Raw genomic sequence first — 25,875 nt, forward strand, 5'->3', positions numbered from 1 at the left:
ACCGAAACATATATATATATATATAATATGTATTATTATTATTTTATTAATAAATATTCTTTTTTTGTTATTCACAGGCCCAATCAAATATCCCAATAGCTCGTTACACCCCATGTTCCCAAAACACGCGGTCCACCAGAGCAACCCGGATCCAGGACCCGCTCCAAGGTAACCCTGGGTTTCCAAAAACCCTAGCAAGCGCCTCACCTCAGCGCCGCATTGGACATCCCATGCCCGGATTTCACGGCCGCACTTCTCACCTTCAACCACCCCGCATCCTCCGGTGCAAGAAACATCATAATCAACAAACAAGAACGAACCAAGTATCAGTGTTTCATTAGTATTTAAACTCCTAAAAATAGGGCCACTTTTGTACTATAAATACCCATGTAAACTCACATTCAGAACACACGGTTGTACACACAAATAGAGAAGAGATTACTCTAGAAAAATACTACGAAACACAAAGCAATCGAGGCATTTTTGTAAGAGCTTTTCGCAAAGGAAATAAACGAAAGGTATATTTTTTACCTTTTTTCATTTGTGTTGCCCTTGCATGTTGATTTGCGCTAGTGGTTTGAATCGAAAACGACCAAAAACCCATTCGGTCGAGGATCCAGGGGAGGGGGTTTTGCTTTCGTAAACCCTTCCCGAGGTCATGTATTTTTTAAAAATGAAGTGGTTTTTAAAAGGGGGTTTTGTAAAGCTTTCGAAAATTGTTTTAAAAAAAATTTTGGCGCCAGCGAGGCGGTGCATGGTGGCCGGATACTGGGTTCATCAGGAACCCAGGCGTTGTTCTTCGCTTTTAAAGAATATGCAGAGAAACGAGAGAGAGGGGGAAAGCTTTAGCTTTTAAATGAGAAAAAATGAGATTTAAAACAATTAAAGTGGCTTAAATAGTCGGCCTATTAACCCGTTCAGGGTCCACGCGTCAACCCGACCCAGTGGCCAGATCCACTTGTTTTTGCTTCGTAGTGGGTTAATCGCATTTTTGGTCCATCTCATTTATAAAGGACTTAATTACCCCCTGTAATTTCAAATCCTTTTCGAAATGCTTTAAATTTTGTCACTCCATTTTCTTTTTTTACAGTTTGGTCCTTTTTCTAAATTTTAATTTTAATTTTCCATTTTTATTTTTTAATGTTACATTATAATATTTATATATTTTTTATATTATTCCTTAATATTATTATTATTATTTTATATTTTATTTTTATTTATATACATGTATTATTATTATTATTTTATTATTTATTTTATTTATATGTTATATTATATATATATATATATATATTTGCTTAATATTTTTTCTTCATTATTTTTTAGTTTACAAGCTGATATATATATATACATATTATTTATTTTTTATCTTTTTTTCCTCGTTTTTGTTTATTTATTTTATTTTTATTTTCTTTATTTATTTATTTTCTTTATTTTTCTTATTTTATTTACTTATCTTTTTTTCTTTATTTATCTTATTCTATTTTGTCTTTATTTTTATTCCTTTCATTTTCACTATCTCCATATTAATTATGTTGTTTACTTTTTGTCTTTATTTTATTTGTTATTATTTATTTTCTATTCTTTATTTCATTTTTTATTTTCAATTTATCTTCATCACCTTTATTTTTCTAACACTTTTCTTGATTCTTTAAGGGTACGTTTTCAAAACTGTTAGAGGTAAGTAATTTGGATCGTCATTTTACCTTTTAATTTAAATTTACAACTTTCTTAATTAAAGACAATTGGAAATTACGTAGTACCGAAATGACAGTTCAAGGGTGTTAACCCTTCCTTGAATGTAATCGACTCCCGAATCCGACACATATTTGGTAAGACGCATATCATGTAAGAAATAAGAGATCCGATCAACCCATTTCGCTTTGAAATAAATGATCGGTGGCAACTCCAATCCATTTTCCTAAGTTGAAGCCCAATTCCGGGCCCATCCGAAAGACGGTTCCGACAGCTTGGTGAATCTGCTGGGGACAGGTAAGTGAGTGAGGCTAAGGTAATTTCTAGTTGTCTTTTTAACGAAAAGGATAAGTTTAAATTTCAAGGTAACATTTCGATCATTATTGCTTACTTTTGATTATATTTTCGAGTAAATAGTTGTACTAATCGTTTTCTAATGATTTCAACCTTTAAAGATTTTTCATCTAAGGCTCTAAGCCCGAGCTCCAAACCCGTTTTTAAGTGGGGGTGAAAGTGACGCTCTCGTGAGAATTTATTCTCCGTATGGGCCTAGCAAGTAACCTTCGGGATTCATATACCTTATGCTTTCGTGTGAATTTATTCTCCATATGGGCATAAGGGAATGTTTCCTCTCGAGTTTAACTTAGTCCAAACAAGCTTGTAATGGGCTTAGGACTAATGGTCTAGCAGGCCCAAGGGGGCACCGGTAAGAAAAACTCATGTATTAGTTTTTAGAACCTAAACCGGGAAACTATGGAGAAATAAAGCCTACCTCAAAACTCCATTTCAAACCCTAAGATATTTTTTACCCTAATATGCAGTTTACTTTTTTTTTCTTATTTACCTCTTTATTTTCATTATTATTATTCTTATTTTTACTAACTTTTTGCTTTCATGTTTGTTTTTTAGCATGTGCATCATAAAAGAGGCTATTGATCCCTAAAGAGAGTTTGCTATACCTAAATAATCTGAATTAATGGACAAAGGTATTGTAATACAAGATATAAAAAACGTCGAGGTACGACTATGGTCCGAGAAGACTCAGAAAGAGAAGGAAGATAGTCTTCAGGGAAGCTATGTGTCAGAACTGGTCAGTTATGCCTCTGTCAGCCTAAAACATAACGATGTCCAAGAGCTACGGAGTATTTGGGATAGTTGGAAAGACGACCGAAAGCAGAAGTTCAGCCAGCGGTATGGTGATATCGCACTCCTACTCCATGTCAAGATAGACGAGCCCTTGATCATAGCCTTAATTCAATTTTGGAATCCGAGGTACAACTGCTTCACCTTTAACCGGGAGGACATGGTGCCCACTATCGAGGAGTATACTACGCTGCTACACTGTGAAAGCATCAGATTAGAGCGAGCCTATATTAAGCATATCAAGAGTCAACATTTCAAAAACGGGTTGGCTAAAGTTACCGGAGTGGACAAGAAATGGGGAACTGATTGGACTCAGCGTAGAGGAACTGGAGAAGGAATTCCTTGGTCTCACATCAAACAACTAATGAAGAACCACCCTGATGAATGAAAGATTATAGACCTTTTTACACTGGGTCTGTATGGTTTGATTATCTTTCCAAAGACTTTGGGGTGCATCGACGCAGCCGTGGTGGAATTGTTTGAACAACTTCCGAGGCGAGTCAACCCTGCACTATCCATCTTAGTCGAAACCTTTCGATCTCTCAACCATTGCAGAAGAACTGGCGGAGGAAGGTTCATTGGGTGTGCTCAGCTCCTTCAAGTCTGGATTCACAACCACTTCTGGAAGACTAACGGGATTGCCTATCGCCGATTCATTACCACTTATTCACCTTTAGGTGAATTCATCACTTTGAAATGGCATGAAAGCACCTCGAAGGAAAAATGGATGAAGGTTTTCACGCATCTTCAAGACCGGGATATTGCCTGGAGAGCCCCCTGGTTATTCCTCAATGACGTTCTTTTTCGGTGTGGGATTCTGATACTATGACCCTACTTGGACTATTGGGTGGAGTTGGATATTCTCCGCTTTTAGTACTTAGACAATATGGGGCACGTCAGTTTATCCCAGCCACATACAGATTATCTGCATCAGAGTTTAAATATAATCAAATAATACTTAACTCAGGGTCAACTCACTCAATAAACCCAAATAATTTTCAACAAAAATGTGATTTGCATGAATCTGGGGGCATTTAGGTGGCGTTTGGTTCGCTGGAATGTTTCTGAGGGAATTGGAATCCAATTCCATATTTTGTTTGGTTGGCAAGAAATTAAATTGGAATCAAATTTCATATTATGTTTGGTTCGCAGACATGTCAGATGAATTTGATTTCAGTAATGTAAAATGACAGGATTGTCCTTCTTGTTTTTCTTTTTTTTGCTTAATTTTAGTTTGTTTTATAAATTACATGTAGTAATATATTATAAAAATTTTAAAAATATTAAATTTTAATTTTATTGATTGATTATTCATTTCAATAAATTATAAAAATCATGTTAATAAACTTCATAAGTTAAAATCATCCCAATTAGGGATGGTCATGGGTCCCGTTGGGTCAGGTTTTTGGTCCACCTGACCCAACTCGAGAACAAGGGAACCTCCATCCGAGACCCGACCCGACCAAAATAAAGTTTCACCCGACCCGACCCGACCCGAATATATGAATTAGAAACCCGACCCGAAATAATAAAAAAATTATTCAATAAAAATAGTGATTTAATTGGAAAAAAATTATATATAGAGGGGTATTATTGTAATTATTCCTAAATATATAAGATAAAATTATATATTTTTTGGGTCAGGTCGGGTTGGGTATTTTTCACCCTAAACCCGAACTTGACCCGACCAGAATATCACACTTAAAAAAACCGACCGACTCGATCAAAATAAAGTTTCACCCTACCCGACCCGAATATATGTATTAGAAACCCGACCCGACCAGACCCGAAATAATAAAAAAATATTTTTATTCAATATATAAATAAATTACCAAAAGATTGATGAGGGTAGTATGGTCAAATTTCAATTCCCTCCAACAAGGGAATTGAATCTTATCATAGAATGAATGAAATTCAATTTCCCTCATTTGATGGAAATTTGAAGTCATGAGGGATTCCTATTCCCTTTGAAAACCTGAACCAAACATAGGAAAGTGGTAGAATTAGATTCTAATTCTCACTAATTCTAAGATATTCCTGCTAACTAAACTCCACCTTAAATAAATTGAATTCATAGGTTGCTATGGGGTTTAGGGTTACTGTTTTTTGTTATTAGGCTGGGGATAGGGAAGGTCACTCCCCCTATATTATGTCTCCCTAGCGACTGGTACCCACCATCCCCACCCCCAAAAAAAATAAAAGGCCAAATAAGATTTTTTTACAACGGGTATATTACACTTTTAGTCACCCCATTAATTCTCATATTGAAAGACATCACCTTTAATTATCCATTGGGCTTAAACTAGCTTGGGTCAACTCCTAATTGTTAACTCGAGATTTTGGACCATTACGTGTAAATTTAGTTATGGTACAGATTTTTATATAACAAAATGTAAAATATAGAAAGTTGATCAAACCTGTTGTGCGCTCATTAATATTTGGTGTAGAAAATTGGAAGAGAATTTGAATTTTATTATTACTCGAATAAAAAAATAATTCAACAAGTAAATTCTACACTAATATCGTAAACTATTACTTCAATACTGTAAGAGCTAAAATCAATCAGAAAAACAAAATTGATACAGTTAAAACTAATACATGACATAGATAGGTGGATAGTTGGACAAGAATCTATTTGACTTGAAATAACTAACAAGTTGGAGTCCAATCCAATCCACCCCAAATACCATGAATCTTTCATTCATGGAAGATGATTATTTGCAGTGACACTGCCCCCACACAGCTGCCTCCATGTGACCCTCAATTTACTCTTATTATTTTGCTCTATCTTTCTTGGATTGAGGCATTTATATACCATGGTCCCATCAATGGTTGAAACGCCTACATATAGATTTTGTAAAGAGTATAACATGATATGATGATGGACGTTGACAGAGGAAACACCCAAGAATTTGGACCAATATATAATCTAGGATAAACTACACATTTAGTATTTCAACTATCACTTTTGTTCCGTTTTGGTCATCCAATTATTTTAAAAAAAAATTCTACCTAACGTTACATTTTGGTTTTATTTTGATCATCCGTCGTTAAAAATTAATAGAACTATTGATGTGGTATTTAAAAATATCAATGATGATGTGGCATTACCTTGTGGTTACATGTCACTATTACCGTTAATTTTCTAACAGAATGTGACCAAAATGAAACTAAAATGTAAGGTTAGGTATGATTTTGAAACAAAAAATAGTTAGGTAACCAAAACAGAACAAATATGATAGTTGGGAAACTAAAGTTGTAATTTACCCTATAACCTATCATCAAATATATGGTTAAACCATGAGTTTAGTACCTCAACTATCACTGTTGTTTCATTTTGGTCATTCAACTATTTTTTTCTCAAAATCATTCTCAACATTACGTTTTGGTTTTATTTTAGTCGCTCACCTTTACAAATTAACAGAATTGCTGACATGATATTTTTTGTATTTTTTAATGATGACGTGACTTTACCTTATGATAACATGTCGACATCACCATTAACTTTTTTAATCATGAGTGAACAAAATGAAACTAAAATGTAATGTTAGGTATGATTTTGAAAAAGAAAATAGTTGAGTGACCAAAATGAAACAAAGTGATAGTTGAAATACTAAAATTATAATTTACCCAGTATACATTGTCTTTTTGTCTATAAGAGAAAATAGTCAAGAAAATAATGATAGAGTTTATTTTAACCCTACTACGTACCTACCTAGTAAAAAAAAAGCAGCTCGATCAAGAAGGTTCCCTTGCAAACTTCCAACCCAGAAAACAAAACAACAGAAAGAAAAGAGAAAAGCTTGAGGTTCAAGCATTTCTTCATTTTTGTTTTCCTATATCTTCTCTTCACCGTGTTTTAAAAGTGTTACATTATTGCACGAATCGAACGGTTTTAGTAGTTAAGAGATTGATATTATTCTTTGAGATTTCATATTCAAGCACTACATATACAAGAATTTACGAATGTTGATTATTAAATAGTTGAAAATCTTTAAATATATGTACCTTATATTCATCCCAAATTATTTTAAAAGGGAAGTGTTACACTATCTCATGATCTCATCCACTTTACTACGTGTCATCTTTCGAATACTACATGATCAAATTTATCAATCACTTTTTAAAGATAACTTTGTTATTTCTCTCGTTTTATATAATTTTATGCGTGGCCAAATTTATCTTTTAAAATTATGTGCTTAATCAACATAGAACAAAAGTAATTGAACAAAAAAGTATTAATTTGAAAAGAATTTTATTCCAATGAATTACTTCTTTAAAAGTAAGTTTGATTTTATAAGAAATAGAGAAAAGAGATGGTTCGAGATTACACATAGACCTAATATCAATCAAGATTATATTTGAAAGTAGACAATATTTTACTTTATTAAAAATAATTTTAAAAAAATGTGTGAAGAATCTAAAATGTGCTAAAAATATACTCTAATTGTTAAGCTAACTTGACTAAAATTTACCACATTTAATTTTCTTGGATCTTCTAAAAAAAATTAACTAAAATAAAAAAACACTGCACTAGCCTTTCAAGCCTAGTTCTTGTGCATGTAAGTTCAACATAATAGTTTGACACATATACGCATAATAACGTATAATGACTTATATAAACAAGAGTTTCGTAATTTGGGATTTGATTCTTTTAAAATATATTAATTTTTGAAACACAAATCTCCCATATAATATATTTGTTAGATGTTGAATCAAATTTTAATTAGAAATTAAGTTTAGTTTTGTTATAATTCTACTGGTTGAAGATTACTTAGTGATTAAATTTATTTAATTAAAAATTCTTATGATATAAGAGTTATTGGTGACTAATTATAAATAGAGAATATTTATTAGTTTTTAGAATTATGAGATATAATTATAAAGATGTAATATTCTTGTAGCCTCTGTAACTTTTGGGGTCGAGATGAGTTTTGTAGGGATATTGGGAGAGTGTTTTGGGATACATTAGGTTTTGATATATATATATATATATATTTGGTGACTAATTATAAATAGAGAATATTTATTAGTTTTTAGAATTATGAGATATAATTATAAAGATGTAATATTCTTGTAGCCTCTGTAACTTTTGGGGTCGAGATGAGTTTTGTAGGGATATTGGGAGAGTGTTTTGGGATACATTAGGTTTTGATATATATATATATATAATATATATATATATCAGGTTTTGAAATACGTGAGATATCATATATTTGTACTCATTGTAATTTCTACGTTTATAGTGGATTATTGGTCTTCTCATCCAATGAGATAGACAAGACTGAATTACATTAAATATTGCCTCTTACAGATGCCTTATTCTTATGTTGATCTCGTTTTAGTTATTTACCCCTCATAAACTTCTAATAAGTGGTATTAGAGTTATGGTTCAAGTTATGAAATTTCAAAGGAATTTGTTGAAGTCGATTTTGTTGGTGATATTAGAGACATGCAAGAGAAATTCTTGTTGCAATGAGTTTTCAGTTGCAGAGAAGTAATTCTTAATCGATTTAATTGTACCTCAATTGATATTACATAAGAACTGAAGTTGTTGAAGATTTGATAGTGAAGCTTCCACAAATATTTATAACTATATAAATAGATAATATGTCTATCCTTTATAATTATGAGATAATTATTTTGAAAATATGTAATACTTTTGCATAGATGATTTTGTAAAGATATTAGAAGATTGTTTTGAGATACACTAAATTTTGAAATACAAGAGATATTATGTATTTGTACTCTTTGCGATCTCTATGTTTATAGTAGATTATCGTTATTTTCATCCATTGAAATAGAAGAAATTGAATCACATTAATTATTTTTCACTTCCAACTTTTTATAAAAATATCAATCAAACTAAAATATTATTGATAAAATTCAAAACAAAACTAAAACATTAAAAAAGAGTTGCTGTTCACCGTTCAAAAAAACTATTAAGAAACAAGTTTAATATATATATATATATTGAAAGAAAATGTAATAGAAGCAAAGGAATGACGAAAGGGAGGCTTGTCTTGATGCTAAGCGAGAAGATACGAAATAAGAGGAGGAGAGATGGGCGCTCAAAGGGTAAGGCTTACAGCTTGATCGGTGGCCCCCCAACGCTTCGCCTGCATCACGACATAAGCTTTAGCTGCTTCAACAGTGACGCCAATTCATCACCTTTTTCATCCTCAATTTACTCACATTTCCTTCTTTTTTTTACTTCAGATGATTATTTCTAGAGCTTAAAAGAAAGTTTTCAGAAAGAGAGAGATTGGTATTCATATGGGATAACTATATATGTTCTATGTATGTATTTGTTTAAGGCTTTATGCATATTGGATAACTTTTGATTGTTTTCTCTGTCTGATTATATAATTTGTTATTCGTATTTTTCTGGGTTTTATCTCTATTTCTTTTCCTTCTCCTTTTACCTTTGTTTTGGTTGGGTGGTTTCTGAATTCTAGTTCTGCTGGTGTTGAAGGAAGAAGAAGAAGTGAAGAAGAAATAGCAAGCAAATAAGAATATTTATGATCTTCAAAGATGGCCACAACCACTTCGCCAACTGCTCCAACCACTGCACCTCAGAAGAAAAAGAGAAATCACCCTGGAACTTCATGCAAGTATCCCCTTTACATACATCTCATTTATGATTTTCTATTCAAACATTCAATAGAGAAGAGGGTTTACGTTCTTGTTCTTGTTTCTGATTATTATTTAACCCAATGAACCCTAATCTAAAACTTAATTTGTGATTTCTGAAAAGCAGATCCGGATGCGGAAGTGGTAGCACTGTCTCCCAAGACTCTAATGGAAACAAACAGGTTCACCTGTGAGGTATGCAACAAAGGGTTTCAAAGAGAGCAAAATCTACAGCTCCACAGAAGAAAACACAACCTGCCTTGGAAGCTCAAACAGAAGAGTACAAAAGAAGTGAAGAGGAAAGTTTATCTTTGCCCGGAGCCCACATGCGTCCACCACGACCCTTCCAAGGCGCTCGGCGACCTCACCGGCATCAAAAAGCATTACTTGAGAAAACACGGTGAGAAGAAATGGAAGTGCGAGAAATGTTCCAAGAGGTACGCCGTGCAATCCGATTGGAAAGCTCATTCGAAGACTTGTGGCACTAGGGAGTACAGATGTGATTGTGGCACTCTTTTCTCAAGGTAAACTAATCATTCAAATTGTCAGTGAAGGAATCTCATGTGAGTTTTCTATATGTCTACACCCTTTGTTGTCTCCCTTAGTGAAAGAGTTTTAAAAACATTCTTTTAATTGAATGAATGATAGACTACAGTTCTGGGGGTTTCTTCCACTTATGGCAAAGTAGAGTCCCAGAAATTAATAGGTTTCTATGGGAATTGTGGTTGTTTTGTTTACCCCGACTTCATTTATTAAACACCCATTCCTCAGAATGGAAATTCAACTTTGAATTCATTCATCATTTTGAGGTTAAACCAAGAGCTTTTGTCCCTTCTTATTCTTATTAAAGTCTTCAATGATATGAATTACATTCTGGTTTCTTGTTTCTGAAAACCCATATCCTTTCCTCTTTCTCTTTCTCCAAAAAAAAATGTTGTTTTCAGTTAAAATATTGAGTTAGTGCAAATGGTCAGACAATATCTTAAATAAAAAGGTCCTCTATCCCCATGCATTTGTTAACTGCAATGGCTAAATCATATCTCGTGATTTGATTAAAATAATCACTTTAATACTTCAACAAACGTTAGGGCCTTGTTATCCTAAAACATTATGCCATTATATTACTCCCACTTTTAACTTTATACCTTATTAATCAAAGTTGATTTTCCTGTGTTTCCTTTTTTCTTCTGCAGACGTGATAGTTTTATTACTCACCGAGCCTTTTGCGATGCACTGGCTCAAGAGAGTGGTAAGCACCCCACCAACTTAAGCACAATGGGCAGTCATCATCTCTTTGGAAGTAATCATCACATGAGTTTAGGTCCATTACAAGACCAGAACCAAGTTCAAGCATCAAGTAACCTGTTGCTGTTGGGAACTACTTCTTCTGGACCACCAAAGTTCGATAACCTTATCTCTCCATCGAATCCTTCTTCATTACAGAACATGCCATCATCATCTATGTTCTTCATGTCTGATGCTGCAAACCAAGGAGCCTATCTCAACGAGCCATTGCATGGGCTTATGCAACTCCCCGACCTTCATGGCAGTACTAACAATTTAGGCTTCTTTTCGAATAACAGCGCTGCGAGCAGTATAAGTACTGGTGAAATTGGTGGTGGTGGTCGAGGGCCGGCGGCGGCGATGTTCGCTTCTCTTTATAGCACTTCAATGCAACATGAGAACATTTGTCCGCACATGTCGGCCACTGCATTGCTTCAGAAAGCTGCGCAGACAGGTTCAACTACAAGCAACAGCAACACTTCCATTTTGCTAAGGGGAAGTGAAACTCTAAGATCATCACAGATGGAGGATGATGGCAATCTTCAAGGACTAATGAACTCTCTTGCAAAAGGCGACTCTTCGAATTTCGATGGCGGCGGGCAAAGTAACAACTTTGGAGGATTCAGTGGCGGTAATTCTAACTTTTGTAACTTTAACGAGGCGAAGTTGCAGCCAAATCTTGCGGCGGCTATGGGCGGCGGGACTGATAAACTGACCTTGGATTTTCTCGGCGTCGGAGGAATGGTAGGAAACATAGGTGGTGGAGGCTTTCCGCCGAGAGAACAACATAGGATCGATGTTAGTGCTTTGGATCCCGACATGAAATCATCAGCTCAAGCAAATGCTCAACAATTTGGTCGTGCAAACCTTGTCTGAGCACCTAGGCAGGCCAAGCTTTGTAGGGTTTATTATGTAGGTAATTAAAACTCTTTTTTTAGGGCATGAACTAGGGTTTCATTCATTATCTGTTTTAATGCCTACTCAAGCTTAGAGTTAATTAAGTTATTTCCTTTTTCATGATGATTCCATCATTGATATTTTTCATAAACTATTTAAACTTTTCTTAATTTATATTCTTTTTATCATTGAAATTATTTGATATACTCGTGAATATAATTTTTAAGAAGTTAGGAATAACAATTCCTTTAAGTAAAAAGAATATTAATATGAAGTCAAGCTTAATTATTTGAAGAGAAGAATATTATTGTCGACTACATTCCAACTCATTCGACAAGTGAATGATTATTTTATTTACTTGCTTGGTTCTTCAATAATTTATCATTTATTATGTTCCTTTAATTTTAATTATTTTAATTATTACTCATATCTGAGCAAGGAAATATTCTCTTCAATTTCTTTATAATTTCGATCTTTTTCGGCCACATAATACCTAATCCCACATTAATATTTGGAATTAATTAATAAATATAAAAAATAGGGACCCTATATGTACGTCTAAAATATATATTTAAACAAATTAAATTATTTTATTTCATTAGATATAAAATTTGATATAAGGGAGAAAATTCAATTATATATATATATATATATATATAATAGGGAAAATATATATTTGTTCCAAAGACACTCTATCATTTGATAATGAATGCTTAAATACCCTACATTCATTGATGTTTGAACTATGAACCTCTAGAGATAGCATTTCTCTTTAATTATCACATTATTTTTGTTGCGGAATACGGCTATTGGATAGAACAAAATCGCAACTGATAATTTGAGAAAATAAAAATGAAGATAAAGAAGACACAAATTTTACGAGGAAAACCCCTAAATAATATAGGGTAAAAATCACGGGCAATGATAGAAGAATTTCACTATGAGAAAATAGGAATTACAACTTTTCTCGATCTAACAAGGAGAAAACAATGATAATTCTCTCTTGAAAAAAAAAAGAAAAAATAACTCTTAAGAAAACTCTCTAAATTCTCTAGTATTGGGAGAAAGTTAGAATGCTTTGGGATGATTTTGAAGCTAAATGAGTTACGGTATTTATAGTTGAAGCTTAAGGACTAATCTTGTAAATACCCTAAAGTAAAGGGACTAATTGAGAAATTTTCCCTTGCCAATTTCAACAAAATTATGCTGCCTAATTTTAACAACCGCCCCATTTGTATTTTTTACTTTCAACAATCTCCTACTTGAAGATTTGATTGGAACAATCATATCTTCACATCATTTCTTCTACCTTGTACCATCATGTTGCTTATGTCTCTGACAGGCCACAAGAGGATCGACACCAAGTAAATTTATCAACATTGACCGGCTTTATCATGAAATCTGCTATGTTGTCTTTGATATGGATTTTCTGTATATCTACCGTCCCTTCTTCCACTTTTTCACGAATAAAATGGTACTAAACTCGTATGTGATTTGTTCTTTAATGAAATGATGGATTCCTTGCTAGATGCAAGACGTTTTGACTGTCACAAAATAGAGAGACATACTATTGATTGTGCCCAAGCTCCTCTAATAGCATATATAACCAAATTATTTCTTTATTGGCTTGTGTAGCTGCTACATATTCTGCCTTTGTCGTGGACGTAGCCACAACTGACTGCAATTTTGAAACTCAACTTACAGCTGCATCAGCAACTTTGAAACTCATCTTACAGCTGCATCAGCAACTTTGAACACAAATCCTAGTGGATTTGCTTTTATCCAAATCCCCTGCATAGTCAGAATCAACATACCCATTGATAAGTAAATTTGATCCTCCGTAACATAATGTAACATTTGAGGCCCCTTTGATGTATCTCATGATCCTTTTTACTATATTACAATGCTCTAATAGCATATATAACCAAATTATTTCTTTACTGGCTTGTGTAGCTGCTACATATTCTGCCTTTGTTGTGGACGTAGCCACAACTGACTGCAATTTTGAAACTCAGCTTACAGCTGCATCAGCAACTTTGAACACAAATCCTAGTAGATTTGCTTTTATCCAAATCCCCTGCATAGTCAGAATCAACATACCCATTGATAAGTAAATTTGATCCTCCGTAATATAATGTAACATTTGAGGTCCCTTTGATGTATCTCAAGATCCTTTTTACTATATTACAATGCTCTTTGCTTGGATTCGCCATGTATCGACTAACCACTCCCACTGATTGTGTAGTGTCTGGTCTTGTGCATATCATAACGAACATTAAAATTCTCACTGCTGATGCATACGGTACTCGAGACATCTTCATCCTCTCCTTTTCACGGCTAGGACTCATACTGGAGGATAATTTGAAGTTAATAGGAAGAGGAGTAGAAATTGGCTTACAATCTTGCATGTTGAATCGTGACAAGATCTTCTTCAAGTAATTTTTTGTGAAAGCTAAATCTTCATATTACTTCTGTCTCGATGAATTTGCATCCCTAGAATCTTGTTAGTTGATCCCAAATCCTTCATTTTAAATTCCCTAGCCAATTGTGCCTTCAATTCTTCAATATGATCATTGTTGGGTCAAGCAACCGATATGTCATCCATATACAATAGTAATATAACAAAATCGTTATCACCAAACCTCTTGAAATAAGTACAAGTGTATGCATTAATTCTGCTGTATCCAAGGCACATAATGAAGGAATCAAATCTCTTATACCAACACATCGGCGCCTACTTAGACTGTACAGAGATTTGTTCAACCTGCAAACCATGTTCTTCTTTTTGTCTTCTTCAAAACCTTCAGGCTGAAGCATATAAATCTCTTCTTCAAGATTTCCATGAAGAAAAGCTATTTTAACATCTAGTTGCTCTAGATGTAAGTTCAATATAGTACACATTGCCAAAACTACTCGAACTGTTGTTAGTCGAACCACAGGAGAAAAGATTTCATTGAAATCAATATCTTTTTTTGAGCATATCCTTTGACCACCAGTCTTGCATGATACCTCTTAACTTGATCGTCACCATTTCGTTTGATTTTGAAGACTCATTTGTTGCCAATTGGCTTCCTTCCTTGTGGTAGTGGCACAAGGTTCCATGTATTATTTTTATGAAGGACTTCAATTTCTTCTTGCATCGTCATCATCCATAGTGAAGCATCTGAGTTGTTTATTGCCTTCTGGAATGTTGATGACTCACCGTCCTCTGTTAAAAGGCAGTATGCAATATTTTCTTCTATAACATAATCTGAGTGTCAATTGGGACATCTTCTCACATGATCTGATTGACGAGTTGTTGGAGCTTCAGAACTCTCTGGTTCTTGTTCATCATGTGTTGGTTCTACTTCAGAAGAATCTCCTTGTTCAAACTTTTTTTCCACATGTATCTGTGTAGTCTCTGACTTTTCAGTGCTACTATATTATTCTTTTCTTTGTAGTTTATCCTCTACAAAGATAACATCCCTGCTGATGATCACTTTGCAGGCAGTGGGATCCCACAAGCGATACCCCTTTACACCATCAGCATACCCCAAGAATTTGCATTTCCTGGATTTTGGATCTAACTTTGAAATTTCTTGGGAGTTGTACATTATGTACACTATACTTCCAAATACATGGAGGTTTAAATAATCAGCTAGTTTACCAGTCCACATCTCCATTGGTGTCTTCAACTCTATTGCAGTTGATGGAGCTCGATTCACCAAATAACAAGTGATATTGACTGCTTCTGCCCAAAATGATTTTTCTAGGCCTGCAGCCCTCAACATTGCTCTTGTTCTTTCTAACAAGGTTATGTTCATCTGTTCTGCCACTCCATTTTGTTGAGGAGTGTTTACCACTGTGAACTGTCTTTTGATGCATTTTTCCTACAAAAGTCATCAAATTCTTCACTTGTGTATTCTCCTCCATTATCTGTTCTGAAACACTTGATCTAATTTCCAAAATCAAGTTCCACCCACGCTTTGAAGGTTTTGAAAGTTGAAAACACGTCTGACTTCTTCTTAATAGGGTACACCTAACATCTCCTAGAGTAGTCATCAATAAATGAGACAAAGTATTTTGCTCCGCCTAGGGATGTAACTGGTGCCTGGCATACGTCAGAATGAACCAATTCTAGAACACTTTTGCCTCTAGAATTTGACGTGTTGAATTTCAACCGGTGCTGCTTACTTGTTATGCAATGCTCAACAAAGTAAGTGATATCTTTGTTAAGCCTGGAAGTAGTTTTTTCTCCACAAGGACTTTCATTCCTTGTTCTGACATATGTCCAAGTTTCTGATGCCATAGCATTGCAGAATATGAACTACATGAGGCAACAGAGGCTTCTGCTTCTAGCAAAGTCTCTCCCTTCAACATGTACAAGTTTGTTGTTATCTTTTCGTCTTTCATCACCACAAGCGCTCCACGGAACACCTTCATGATACCTTTCTGTGTTTCAATATTGCTTGCAATATTATCCAACAATCCGTAGGATAATAAATTTTTCTTCAGGCCTTTCACGTTTCGCACACCTCGAACAACTTTAATTGTTCCATCATACATCTTCAATTTGATGGTTACAACGCCAATGATCTCTAAGGCATGATCATTGCAACTATACACAGATCCTCCTAAGACAGGTTTATAATGATGGAACCATTCTCTTTTTGAGGTCATGTGATATGTTGTTACTGAATCAATGAGCTGTATATCTACAAATCTCTTTCTACCTTCCATGGTGGTTGACGCTTCACAACATAGAGCATATCCATCATTTGAAGTGTTTGCGGTATTGCCTTGTGAATTGGAGTTTTTACCTAGACTCCAATAATCCTTCTTCAAGTGACCCTTATTTCCACAGTTGTAGCACTTTAAATTCTTTTTGTTTCTCGACTTTGATCTACCATGTTTGTGACTATTACTTTGGCCACGTTCTGTTGATATCCCTCTCATCGTTGTCAACGCTTCTGCTTGTTGCAGATTTACTTGTCTGTATTCCTTGTTCTTGCGCCGATTTTTTTCTTGTAGAACAACAGTTGCAACGTCATCGAAGACTAGACTGGTGACATTACTGTTTGTCAAGTTGATGATGAGTTGATCATACGAATCCGATAGACTTTGAAGTAGAAGTTCAACACGTTCTTGTTCTCCTATTGTACAACTTAAGGATGTAAGCTGTGAAATCTACCAACCTTTCACTGATAGCCGCTAGACAAACCGTCTTTCCTCATGGTGGCCTTCATCTTCAATTTACACAATGAGAAATTTCTCCCATTGAACTTTTCAATATCAAATTTCGTTGCCATATCTTCTATTACGGATAGCTCCTACTATTTCACTATCGTGAATAGTTCTTTGGAACCTTCAAAGAATGGGTAATACCTTCTTACTTTATTATGTTGAAGGATCCACCTTTTGGTGGCAACCACAAAAACAATAAGTAGATATTACACACTCAAATTTGGCTCTTGATACCAATTATTGCGGAATACGGCTATCGGATAGAGCAAAATCGCAACTGATAATTTGATAAAATAAAAAATGAAGATAAAGAAGACACAAATTTTACGTGAAAAATCCCTAAATAATATAGGGTAAAAACCACGGGCAACGGTAGAAGAATTTCACTATGAGAAAATAGGAATTACAACTTCTCTCGATCTAACAATGAGAAAACAATGATAATTCTCTCTTGATAAAAAGGAGAAAATAACTCTTAAGAAAACTCTATAAATTCTCTAGTATTAGGAGAAAGCTATAATGATTTGTGATGATTTTGAAGCTAAATAGGTTAGGGTATTTATAGTTGAAACTTAAAGATTAATCTTATAAATACCCTAAAGTACAGAGACTAATTGAGAAATTTTCCCTAGCTAATTTCAACAAAATTATGCTGCCTAATTTTGGCAGCCGCCCCATTTGCCATTTTCAAATCAGCCGCCCCATTTGTATTTTTGACTTTCAACAATTTTAACTCTATCGACTGCTTATAATTAAGAGTGTGCAAATTCGAATATCGGATCTGATTTGATCTAATGATTTTGATACCTAAAATAGTTATTCGTATCTGATTTGATCTAAAGATTTTGATACCTAAAATAGTTATTCGTATCTGATCTGAAAATTTTGGATATATGAATATAAAATTTAATTTGACAAAAAAATTAATTTTATATTTTGTGACGTAATGTAACTTATTTGACACATCTACTATTATATATATATTTAATTACTCACACACAATAAATAATTAAATATCTTAATTTTTATTGGGTTAGTGGGTTACTCTTTTATTGGGCTAGAGGCTATCTAAAATCTAAAATCCCAATTTTTTCGAATTTTTGGATAATTCAAAATTAAAATTTATTTGATTCATATTCGATTTGATTATCCGACTTTTTAGATATATGATCTGAAAATTAAAAATAAATCGAATATCTGAATTTTTTAATCGTATCAACGAATTGGACGTTTTGCAAAATCCTACTTATGGTAACAATATTAGACAACGTGCATGCAGTGGCCTTGGTTACTAAAAGGGTAAAAAGTATAATTTTAATCCTTTAAAATTTTAAAGTTTTAAAATCAACATATATTGATTCAAGTGGTAAGCAACTTGATATTGCTTAAGCAAAGTCTTAAATTCGAGTCTTTTTGTATGCATAAAATATTTGTTGGGAGACTTACCCACCAAAATCAAGTGTGCAACGTGGGTTGGTCCGGATTAATCAAGACGAAGCCTCGGAACCGGGATTACAACTAAAAAATTAATTTTAAAGTTTTGATAATGATAAAACTACATTCCCTACTAAAAATAATAAATTTTATTATAATCATTTTTTTATTAAGCTAAAGGTGGTTAAATGAATTATTGTTATTCTTAGATATAACAGATTCGAGCACCAACGACTGCAAGGAAAATTAAACGTTCATTATCAAATGATTGAGAGTACTTAGAACATATATTAATTTGTAATATAATCCTTTTATAATTAAAGACTGAAAGCTAAATTAATGATGAAAATTCTAAAATAAACACTAATTGGATTAAATATGTCTTGATATATGTTAATTGTTGGCCAATTTTAGTAACTTGTCGTGTGTGTTTTTTTATCATAATGTTGAGAACAGGGCTCGTGACAACGGCACAACGAAAAATAAAAACAAAAGGACAATAAAAGAGACAAAACCCAACGTTTTTTAACTCATGACTGCCCCATGCAAGACAGTATCAAAGAATTCAGAAAGAAAGAAAAAAAAATAACTCCAGGAAAAACAGTAAATTAAACAACACACATTTACCAACGATATCCAAAAGTAAAAAAAAAATCATCAATATTTTACGTAGCTTTATAATGTACATACACACTTAATTTCAGTGAAAAATCCAATTTCCTCTAAATAATATGTGTATTTATCTCTAAAACAGAGCCCATGACCTATCAATCTAAGATAGAGACGAATATATAACTTTACGTTAAAAAATGAATTTATAATATTTTAGAAAGAGATGACTTATAAAATTTTAAAGAACGAAAATATATTATTAATAGAAAATATAAAAAAAAATCTAGAACTATGATAATTTAACATTTTAATAGGGGCAACACCTCAGCCGTTCCCATTGATGCATCATTGATCCAAGGTGCTTACTCGTTGCTGCTTCTGCTGCAACCGTTGATGAGTGGAATCCCTTTTCTACTGGTGTTGGTGCTGGTTTTTCTTGTTCATGTGTGACTCCTTCAGCTTGCTACTGCTTCAATAGTTCATGATGTAGTTTGAATAAGAGGTTTAGATAGTGATCCGCTATCGGAATAGTGGTAGTTATATAATGATAAGGGTGTCGTCCGAAATCGTTATTGTATAATTGTAATACACGCAATGACCGCAATAGTACCCGTTATTGTCACAATTGCGATAAACACAACATAATTGGAAACATAATCGTAATTTAAATATATGGTGTGAGCTTAAAGATAAATTTAAGTAACATAGTTTTCAATAGAGATTCTAATTGAATGTTTGAAAGATAAATCTAAATAGAATAGATCATTTAAAATTTAATAAAAAAATTAAATTAAATTATTATATAATTCTAAAATAATTATAGATATGATTTTTTATCATAAGGGATGGAGGAAGCTTCTTCTTCCTTGGTGTTGGCAAAGAAATTACATGTCACCTTCTTTAAGTTTTATTTTATTCAATTCATTTTAATTATTGTCATTTTTTATTTTGACTATTGATATTTTAATTTTATTAATCAAACTATTTAACTATTTAATTATTAATCAAGTCACTAATCATTAATATTTAACAAAAAGACAACGTCACTAAGGGTTAAATTTTAAAATTAAGTCAAAACCATTGAATCAAGACCATTATTTGGTGTAAAATAGATAATGTATACTATATATCTTATATTTTAGTATATAAATACTTAAATTCACAATATTTTATATATATTCTTTTAAATTCATATCTTAACTTTAAAAGATATATTTCATAAAAAAAATTAAAAATATATTTTATTTTTATCTTAATTTATTAAATATATTTTATTGATTTTAAAAGTATTTGAAGATGGTCATTATGAGAAAGATGGTTGTAGTAACAAAACTAAAAGAAATTGCATTCATGTATGATGAGCCAAAGCTTTTTGGCGAGTTTATGTTGAATTAAAATTTATAATTATGGTCATATATGTATAATGTATGACAGTGGCGGATCTAGAAATTAAAAAATGGGGGTCCAAAATTTTAATGCTCATATTCTAAAATTTTGGGTTTGCAATTTTTTTTATTTTTTTTCTATTTTCATTAACACATTAAACTAAATTTAACACTATTATTAAAATAATGGGTGTGCAGTGGCTCCCTAGGGAGCCACATACATCCGCCCCTGATGTATGATGCTATCACAAAATATGATATAAAATTAAGTTATCAATTATATTGCATATGTCGTAAGATATTAAAAGTATCATAGAAATAAAATTATAGATTTTCCAACAATAGATTTAGCTACGCTCCCGTAAATTCAACATTTTATTCTTAATAATTCGGTATAATTAGATTTTATGTTTAATATATTTTGGTTCTAACAGTTCCTTTATCAACTACTACGGCTTGAGATGGACTTAGGTCCGAACTGGTGTATATTTTCAATGGCCTTGACCTTTCAGTACCAAACTCACTCACAGTTGACAAAATCTTTCTTGGGGCTTAAAAATATGCTTCATACCAGATTTAGGCAAAGTTGCAGGCTATTAAACCCTCTCCACATTCATCAATATTATTCAAAATCCCTCAAACAGAAACAGAAACCATGTAATCATAGATGTAGGGTGAAAATTCGAGCAAACAACATCGACATGAACTTTCCGGTGACACTCATATGATCATGTTTTTGTCTGCAAGTGACTTATTTGCACTATGAAGGGATATATCAGACACCAACACTTCTCAATGAAATAATCTCGTTATCTGCACGTTAAACTGCATTGCTGTAAGGAATAACTTTGGTATGGAGAGAATATGGCAAAAATGTGCATCACAATTCAAAATGTACTGTAACATATTACCATATCAAACCAGGTTCATTATTTATAAAGAATTTTCTTTTTCCTGCAGATAAACAATAAGTTCTGTTATCTTTGTTGTTGGTGAAAATTCTACATTGGCAATGGTATCAAACTAGAAGCTCAGAGATCTCCAATGGGTTCTTTGAGCAATCGAAATTGAAAGCCTTAATCAATGTACACAGCATTTCCTTCTACTTTCCTCAACCTGTTTCGGGTTGTTATCTAAAAATCGAAAACTCCAAGAACATAAATATTTCCACAGATTGCCTTGAATGTGAATTGCAACAAGTGCAAAACCTTGGGGAGTTGTTGAATAGTAACTTGAACATCAAGCAACTCGTGTTCCGGAGTCACATATTAGGACTATTGGTGCTACATTACTTGACTTTGCTCTTAAGCTGAATGATAGCTTGGAAGAGTTACATACATGGGAAGACTCCATTGGATCTAGAGGTGTCGAGGAGCTTTCGAAAGTTAACTCAATGCTGAAGCTTTTGACGATTTTAGATTCGAGTTTGAATATGCTATTTATCTTATATTATAAACGTGTCAGCTAACTTGATGCAGATGACTATATTAAGGGTAAACTGTGTCAATAATCCCCTTTGTTTTCAATCTAATCAACTTTGATCACCGATTTTTAATTAAGTGTGCTTGGTCTCTAACGATATCGGTCAGTTAGATTTTTTCTCCATGACTTGCTACAACAGGAAAAGTGCTTGAATATGTAGCCTAGTGTCCTAGGGCTCGAACAGCCACTCTTGTTCAGCCCAAGTCAACCTCCCTCTCAGAAGCTCAACTAAGGGAGGAATTATACCGGCATGCACAGTAGTTTCTGCAGACTCTTCCATGTTCATGGTGTATGATCCAATAATATGTGTCGCGCACGTAATAAGGAATATATATATTTTGGTCATGAGAAAGCCAGCGTAGGTTCTTGTATTCTATTGATATTGAAGCATCTCGTTTCTTCTTTGAAGCTCTTTATAAGTGAATCCTTTGGAGATTTGATGATCTCCAACGCAAAAGACTCAATTTTTTTTTCTTTTTTGAACTTTTTCGAGTAAACCCAGATTAGAGCTACCACAAATAAGGCTAAAAAGAAAGCTCTGGTAGTTACGACTCCAACGATCGCCCCTGAACCTTGTTTGCAGAGCTGGTTATGACAAGAAGATGACTTACTGGTCTTTCCTTGAGCAGTGGAAATGGAATTCAGACCTGAAAGAGCCAACGAAGGCGGTGGAGGATTAGCTGTATTCACTGTTGGGTTCGTTAAAGTAAACGTTGACTGCAGCGACGGCGGTTGAGAAGCTGTTCGCCCTGAATTTGACTCGAAAGAAGAATTAAAACTCCACCAATCTATATTTTGAACTTCAGTGCTGCCTTGGATTGAGCCCGAAAACTCAACGTACATGAAATCATTAACGTACTGGCCAAGATTCAAAGTCAATGACAAAATTGGTTCTTTGAGTTTCAAATTCGAATACGAAATGGAGACATTAAAAGCATTCGGCAAAGCATCATATTTGATTCGCAGTCACAAAAGCTCACAGTTGCTAAGATGGTTTTATGGAGATTGTCAAGAGTTGCTAAATTGCTCCATGTTTTCTTCTATTATTTTTTAAGAAGGGGTCGTTGCGTTTTTTTAATAAAATTTTATTCTCATGACTTATATGAATTTATTTATTATTTTTAAATTACCAACGTAATAATTTTGTTAATTAGTTAACATAATCTAACGGCGGAGAGACTTAAACTGAATAGACTAATAATATTAAAGATTTAACGCACTTAATTAATATATCGGTGATTAAAGTTGATCAGATAAAAAAAAGAAAAAAATTGACCTAATGATCTGATTAATAAAATTAAAAAAATTATTTGTCAAATTAAAGAAAGACCGTAATTAAGTAATAGTTCACCACAACCGCTTCCCCTCATTTAGCTGAGAGAAGTTGGGGTTTCAAATTTTAAGAGGGATTTTCAGAGCAATATGAAATGTGTGAAGAATAAAGAAAGGAACTGAACATGGAATCGAAGAAGGCGGGAGAAGAGCGGGAAAGCCCAATGACTCCATGGGAGCAACACGCCAAAGTTATAAGCATCCCTCGCTTCGATTACAAGGCTCCTTCTTCTTTGCTTCAACGTTCTCACTCTGCTTTTCTCATCACTTGCACTATCAGTACTTTTCCAGTCCCTTTCACTCATTTTCTTCTGTCTCCTCTTCTTTCACTAAATTTGGAAATGGGGATTTGATATTTTCGTTTCTCTTGTTATCAGAGAGGGAGAAGAGCGCTACGAAAGAAGCCATGTCCATCTTTTCATCTCAATTTTGATATATACTTCCTATTTAAGACATTCCAAGTTGTTGATTTCATTGAACCATGTCATGGGACTTTGAATGATATTCGAGAGAAGAAGAAGAAAGACAAAAGCTTGGTTATTCAACGGTAGAAAGAAACATGAATTGGTGCCTTTGATCATGTAGACTTTAATTAATTGCTGTGTGGTTTTCTGCTTCTAAACATCGGTCCCAAAACACTGAATTGGTGCCTTTGATCATGTAGACTTTATCACTTTTGAATTCCATTTCATCAGTTACTCTATTACAAAAGAGAGTTCAATGGATAAATTGCATCTGCACTTTGTTTCTCTTGAGGTTTCATTGAAAACAGGTTTCTGGTATTGGTAATATTACATTTTGGAGACATGTATTGTTATTGTCAATGCTAATGCTTGCTAATTGTTCGAATATTTTGCCAGTATGTTGGTCCCTTCATCGGTGATACCTCCGGGAGTTCAGGAACCTCCGATGCAAATGTTGATGCTAAGAGAAGGAAAATATGTACTGAAGAAATTGATCAGAATATTGGCAATAGGGTTGACAGCCCGGATATCACTGATGGTGCAGGTGGGTAGTTTTCAGGCCTAAAAAACTGGGACTTCGGCATTATTTCAATTTTGTTTAGGCCCTGGATTCTTAATTTATTGATAGTACCTCATTGTGGTAGGTGGAATTCCAAAAGATGGCAGTTCCATCTCTGCAAATACTGATAAAAGTGAAGCACCAGAGCTTGCTCTTTCACTAGTTAAGCTAACAAGGAGTGGTTTGCTTCTGCTTACCCTCCCTGTGGAGAACTCCTTAGACACAATTAATGTTGTCTCAAAGATCTTTTGTGATCTGGGATCTGGGAGTTTAAAGTCACCACTGTAAGTTTGTTGCAGATATCCTCAAGTTTATATTTATTTTTGTATTTAGACGTGTTTATAGTTCCCCTGGTCTCCTTTTTCTCAAAACTGTAATCTATCTGAATCATCTTCCAATGACACAGAGATCTCTTCTGAAAATATTTTTTAGGATAGCCGACTCCCAAGCCCTCTATAAGCTGGTCCAGGACTTGAAGTGTATAGTATCCCAAAAGTCCACCTAAATTTTTATCAGAACATACTTTCATTCTCTTTTCCATACTTGCATTATCATTCATATACTTTTTCCTTTTCTTTTTCTTCAGCATTCTATCATATTTACTGAATTTTGGGTGAAATGGTATTTCATTGGTGCAGTTGGTGTCATCGTATCTTCCCTATCCAAGCTACATGTATCATGAGTGAGAAGGAACTGCATGCAGTCGTATCAAAACTCGTTCAACAATATGTGAATGACAAAGGAAACAAACTAACATCACCTCTAAAGGTTTGAGTTTTAGCTTTTAGCTTTTATGCTTGCAGTATGTTACCTAAGAGCTTATGGAACATTTCTTAATATGAAGTTGTGCAAGTCTAAAACATCGTTTTTGTCTTTAGTTTGCAGTTGGTTTTAACAGAAGAGGAACTGGAGAGCCAGGTGAAGATTCCGAAAGATGCTTCAAACAATTCTGATATGTCTGTATTATTGGACCGCAACAAATTCTTCAGCATTGTTGCGGCTGCTGTTAAAGGCAATGTTCCAGATTCAGTTGTGGATCTGAAATCTCCAGGGGTACAAATATCTTATACACCTTGTACATGGTCTTAAATTTTCTACCCTGACGGCTGCCTAACTGCAATGGCAAATCTTTCAGCTATCTATTCTCATCGAGTTGCTTCCTCTATCCGGAGTGCTAATGGATCGCTAGTGGTTGGCGTGTCGGCTCTACCCCTAAACCATGTCAGTACTAAGCCAAAACTCTGCATTAAGCCACTGGTTGGGGATAAAAATGGGAAGAAGGCAAGTTAAAGCATGTCTACTGGTTGACTTGCAACCTTCACCCACTAGTCAGGGAGTTTGGAACTTGTAACTTTGTTATATATATTATGATTTGTTAATCCAAGGTAGCATAATCCAAACTTGATTTACCCATAAATTTTGTTTTACTTTAGGTTTAATAGATATAAGAAATTCAGTTTACCCTTTTAAAAACACTTAATTAATTTAGAAAATATGTGAGCTTTGTTTTAATTTGGTTTTGGTTTAAATCTTATATCATGTCGAGTTCTTATCTCGCATTTCTTTGGTAGAATTGTTAATAAATATAGTTATATTTTTTTATTAAAAAGAAAACACTTAATTACTTCACTTTCATTTTAATAATAGTTATGTAATAAAATAAATTGTTTTTTATTTTCAAATAAAAGTATTACAATAGTATATAATATTTCTATCAAAATAAAGACTAGTA

At 33.6% G+C, this 25,875-nt stretch overlaps 1 protein-coding gene and 1 pseudogene across 1 annotated transcript; both read left to right on the forward strand.

Moving 5' to 3' along the window:
* The first annotated feature begins 9,313 nt into the window (after window positions 1-9,313).
* On the forward strand, window positions 9,314-11,659 carry LOC120169800 (protein indeterminate-domain 4, chloroplastic-like). Its single transcript, XM_039177912.1, has 3 exons — window positions 9,314-9,448; window positions 9,599-9,995; window positions 10,665-11,659. The coding sequence occupies exons 1-3, from the start codon at window positions 9,373-9,375 to the stop codon at window positions 11,629-11,631; spliced, it is 1,440 nt and encodes a 479-aa protein (XP_039033843.1). The 5' UTR covers window positions 9,314-9,372; the 3' UTR covers window positions 11,632-11,659.
* An 11,511-nt stretch (window positions 11,660-23,170) lies between these two features.
* On the forward strand, window positions 23,171-25,454 carry LOC120169822 (annotated as a pseudogene).
* The last annotated feature ends 421 nt before the right edge of the window (window positions 25,455-25,875 follow it).

Source organism: Hibiscus syriacus, unplaced genomic scaffold (genome assembly GCF_006381635.1).
Source record: "Hibiscus syriacus cultivar Baekdansim isolate YM2019G1 unplaced genomic scaffold, ASM638163v2 tig00003041_pilon, whole genome shotgun sequence".
NCBI lineage: Eukaryota > Viridiplantae > Streptophyta > Magnoliopsida > Malvales > Malvaceae > Hibiscus > Hibiscus syriacus.

Bases quoted from the DNA above. Each gene is read 5' to 3' on its own strand.
- LOC120169800 (XM_039177912.1), top strand. From the start codon at position 9,373: ATGGCCACAACCACTTCGCCAACTGCTCCAACCACTGCACCTCAGAAG. The intron at 9,449-9,598 runs GCAAGTATCCCC...TCTGAAAAGCAG, and splicing joins AAATCACCCTGGAACTTCAT to ATCCGGATGCGGAAGTGGTA. The intron at 9,996-10,664 runs GTAAACTAATCA...TTTCTTCTGCAG, and splicing joins TGTGGCACTCTTTTCTCAAG to ACGTGATAGTTTTATTACTC.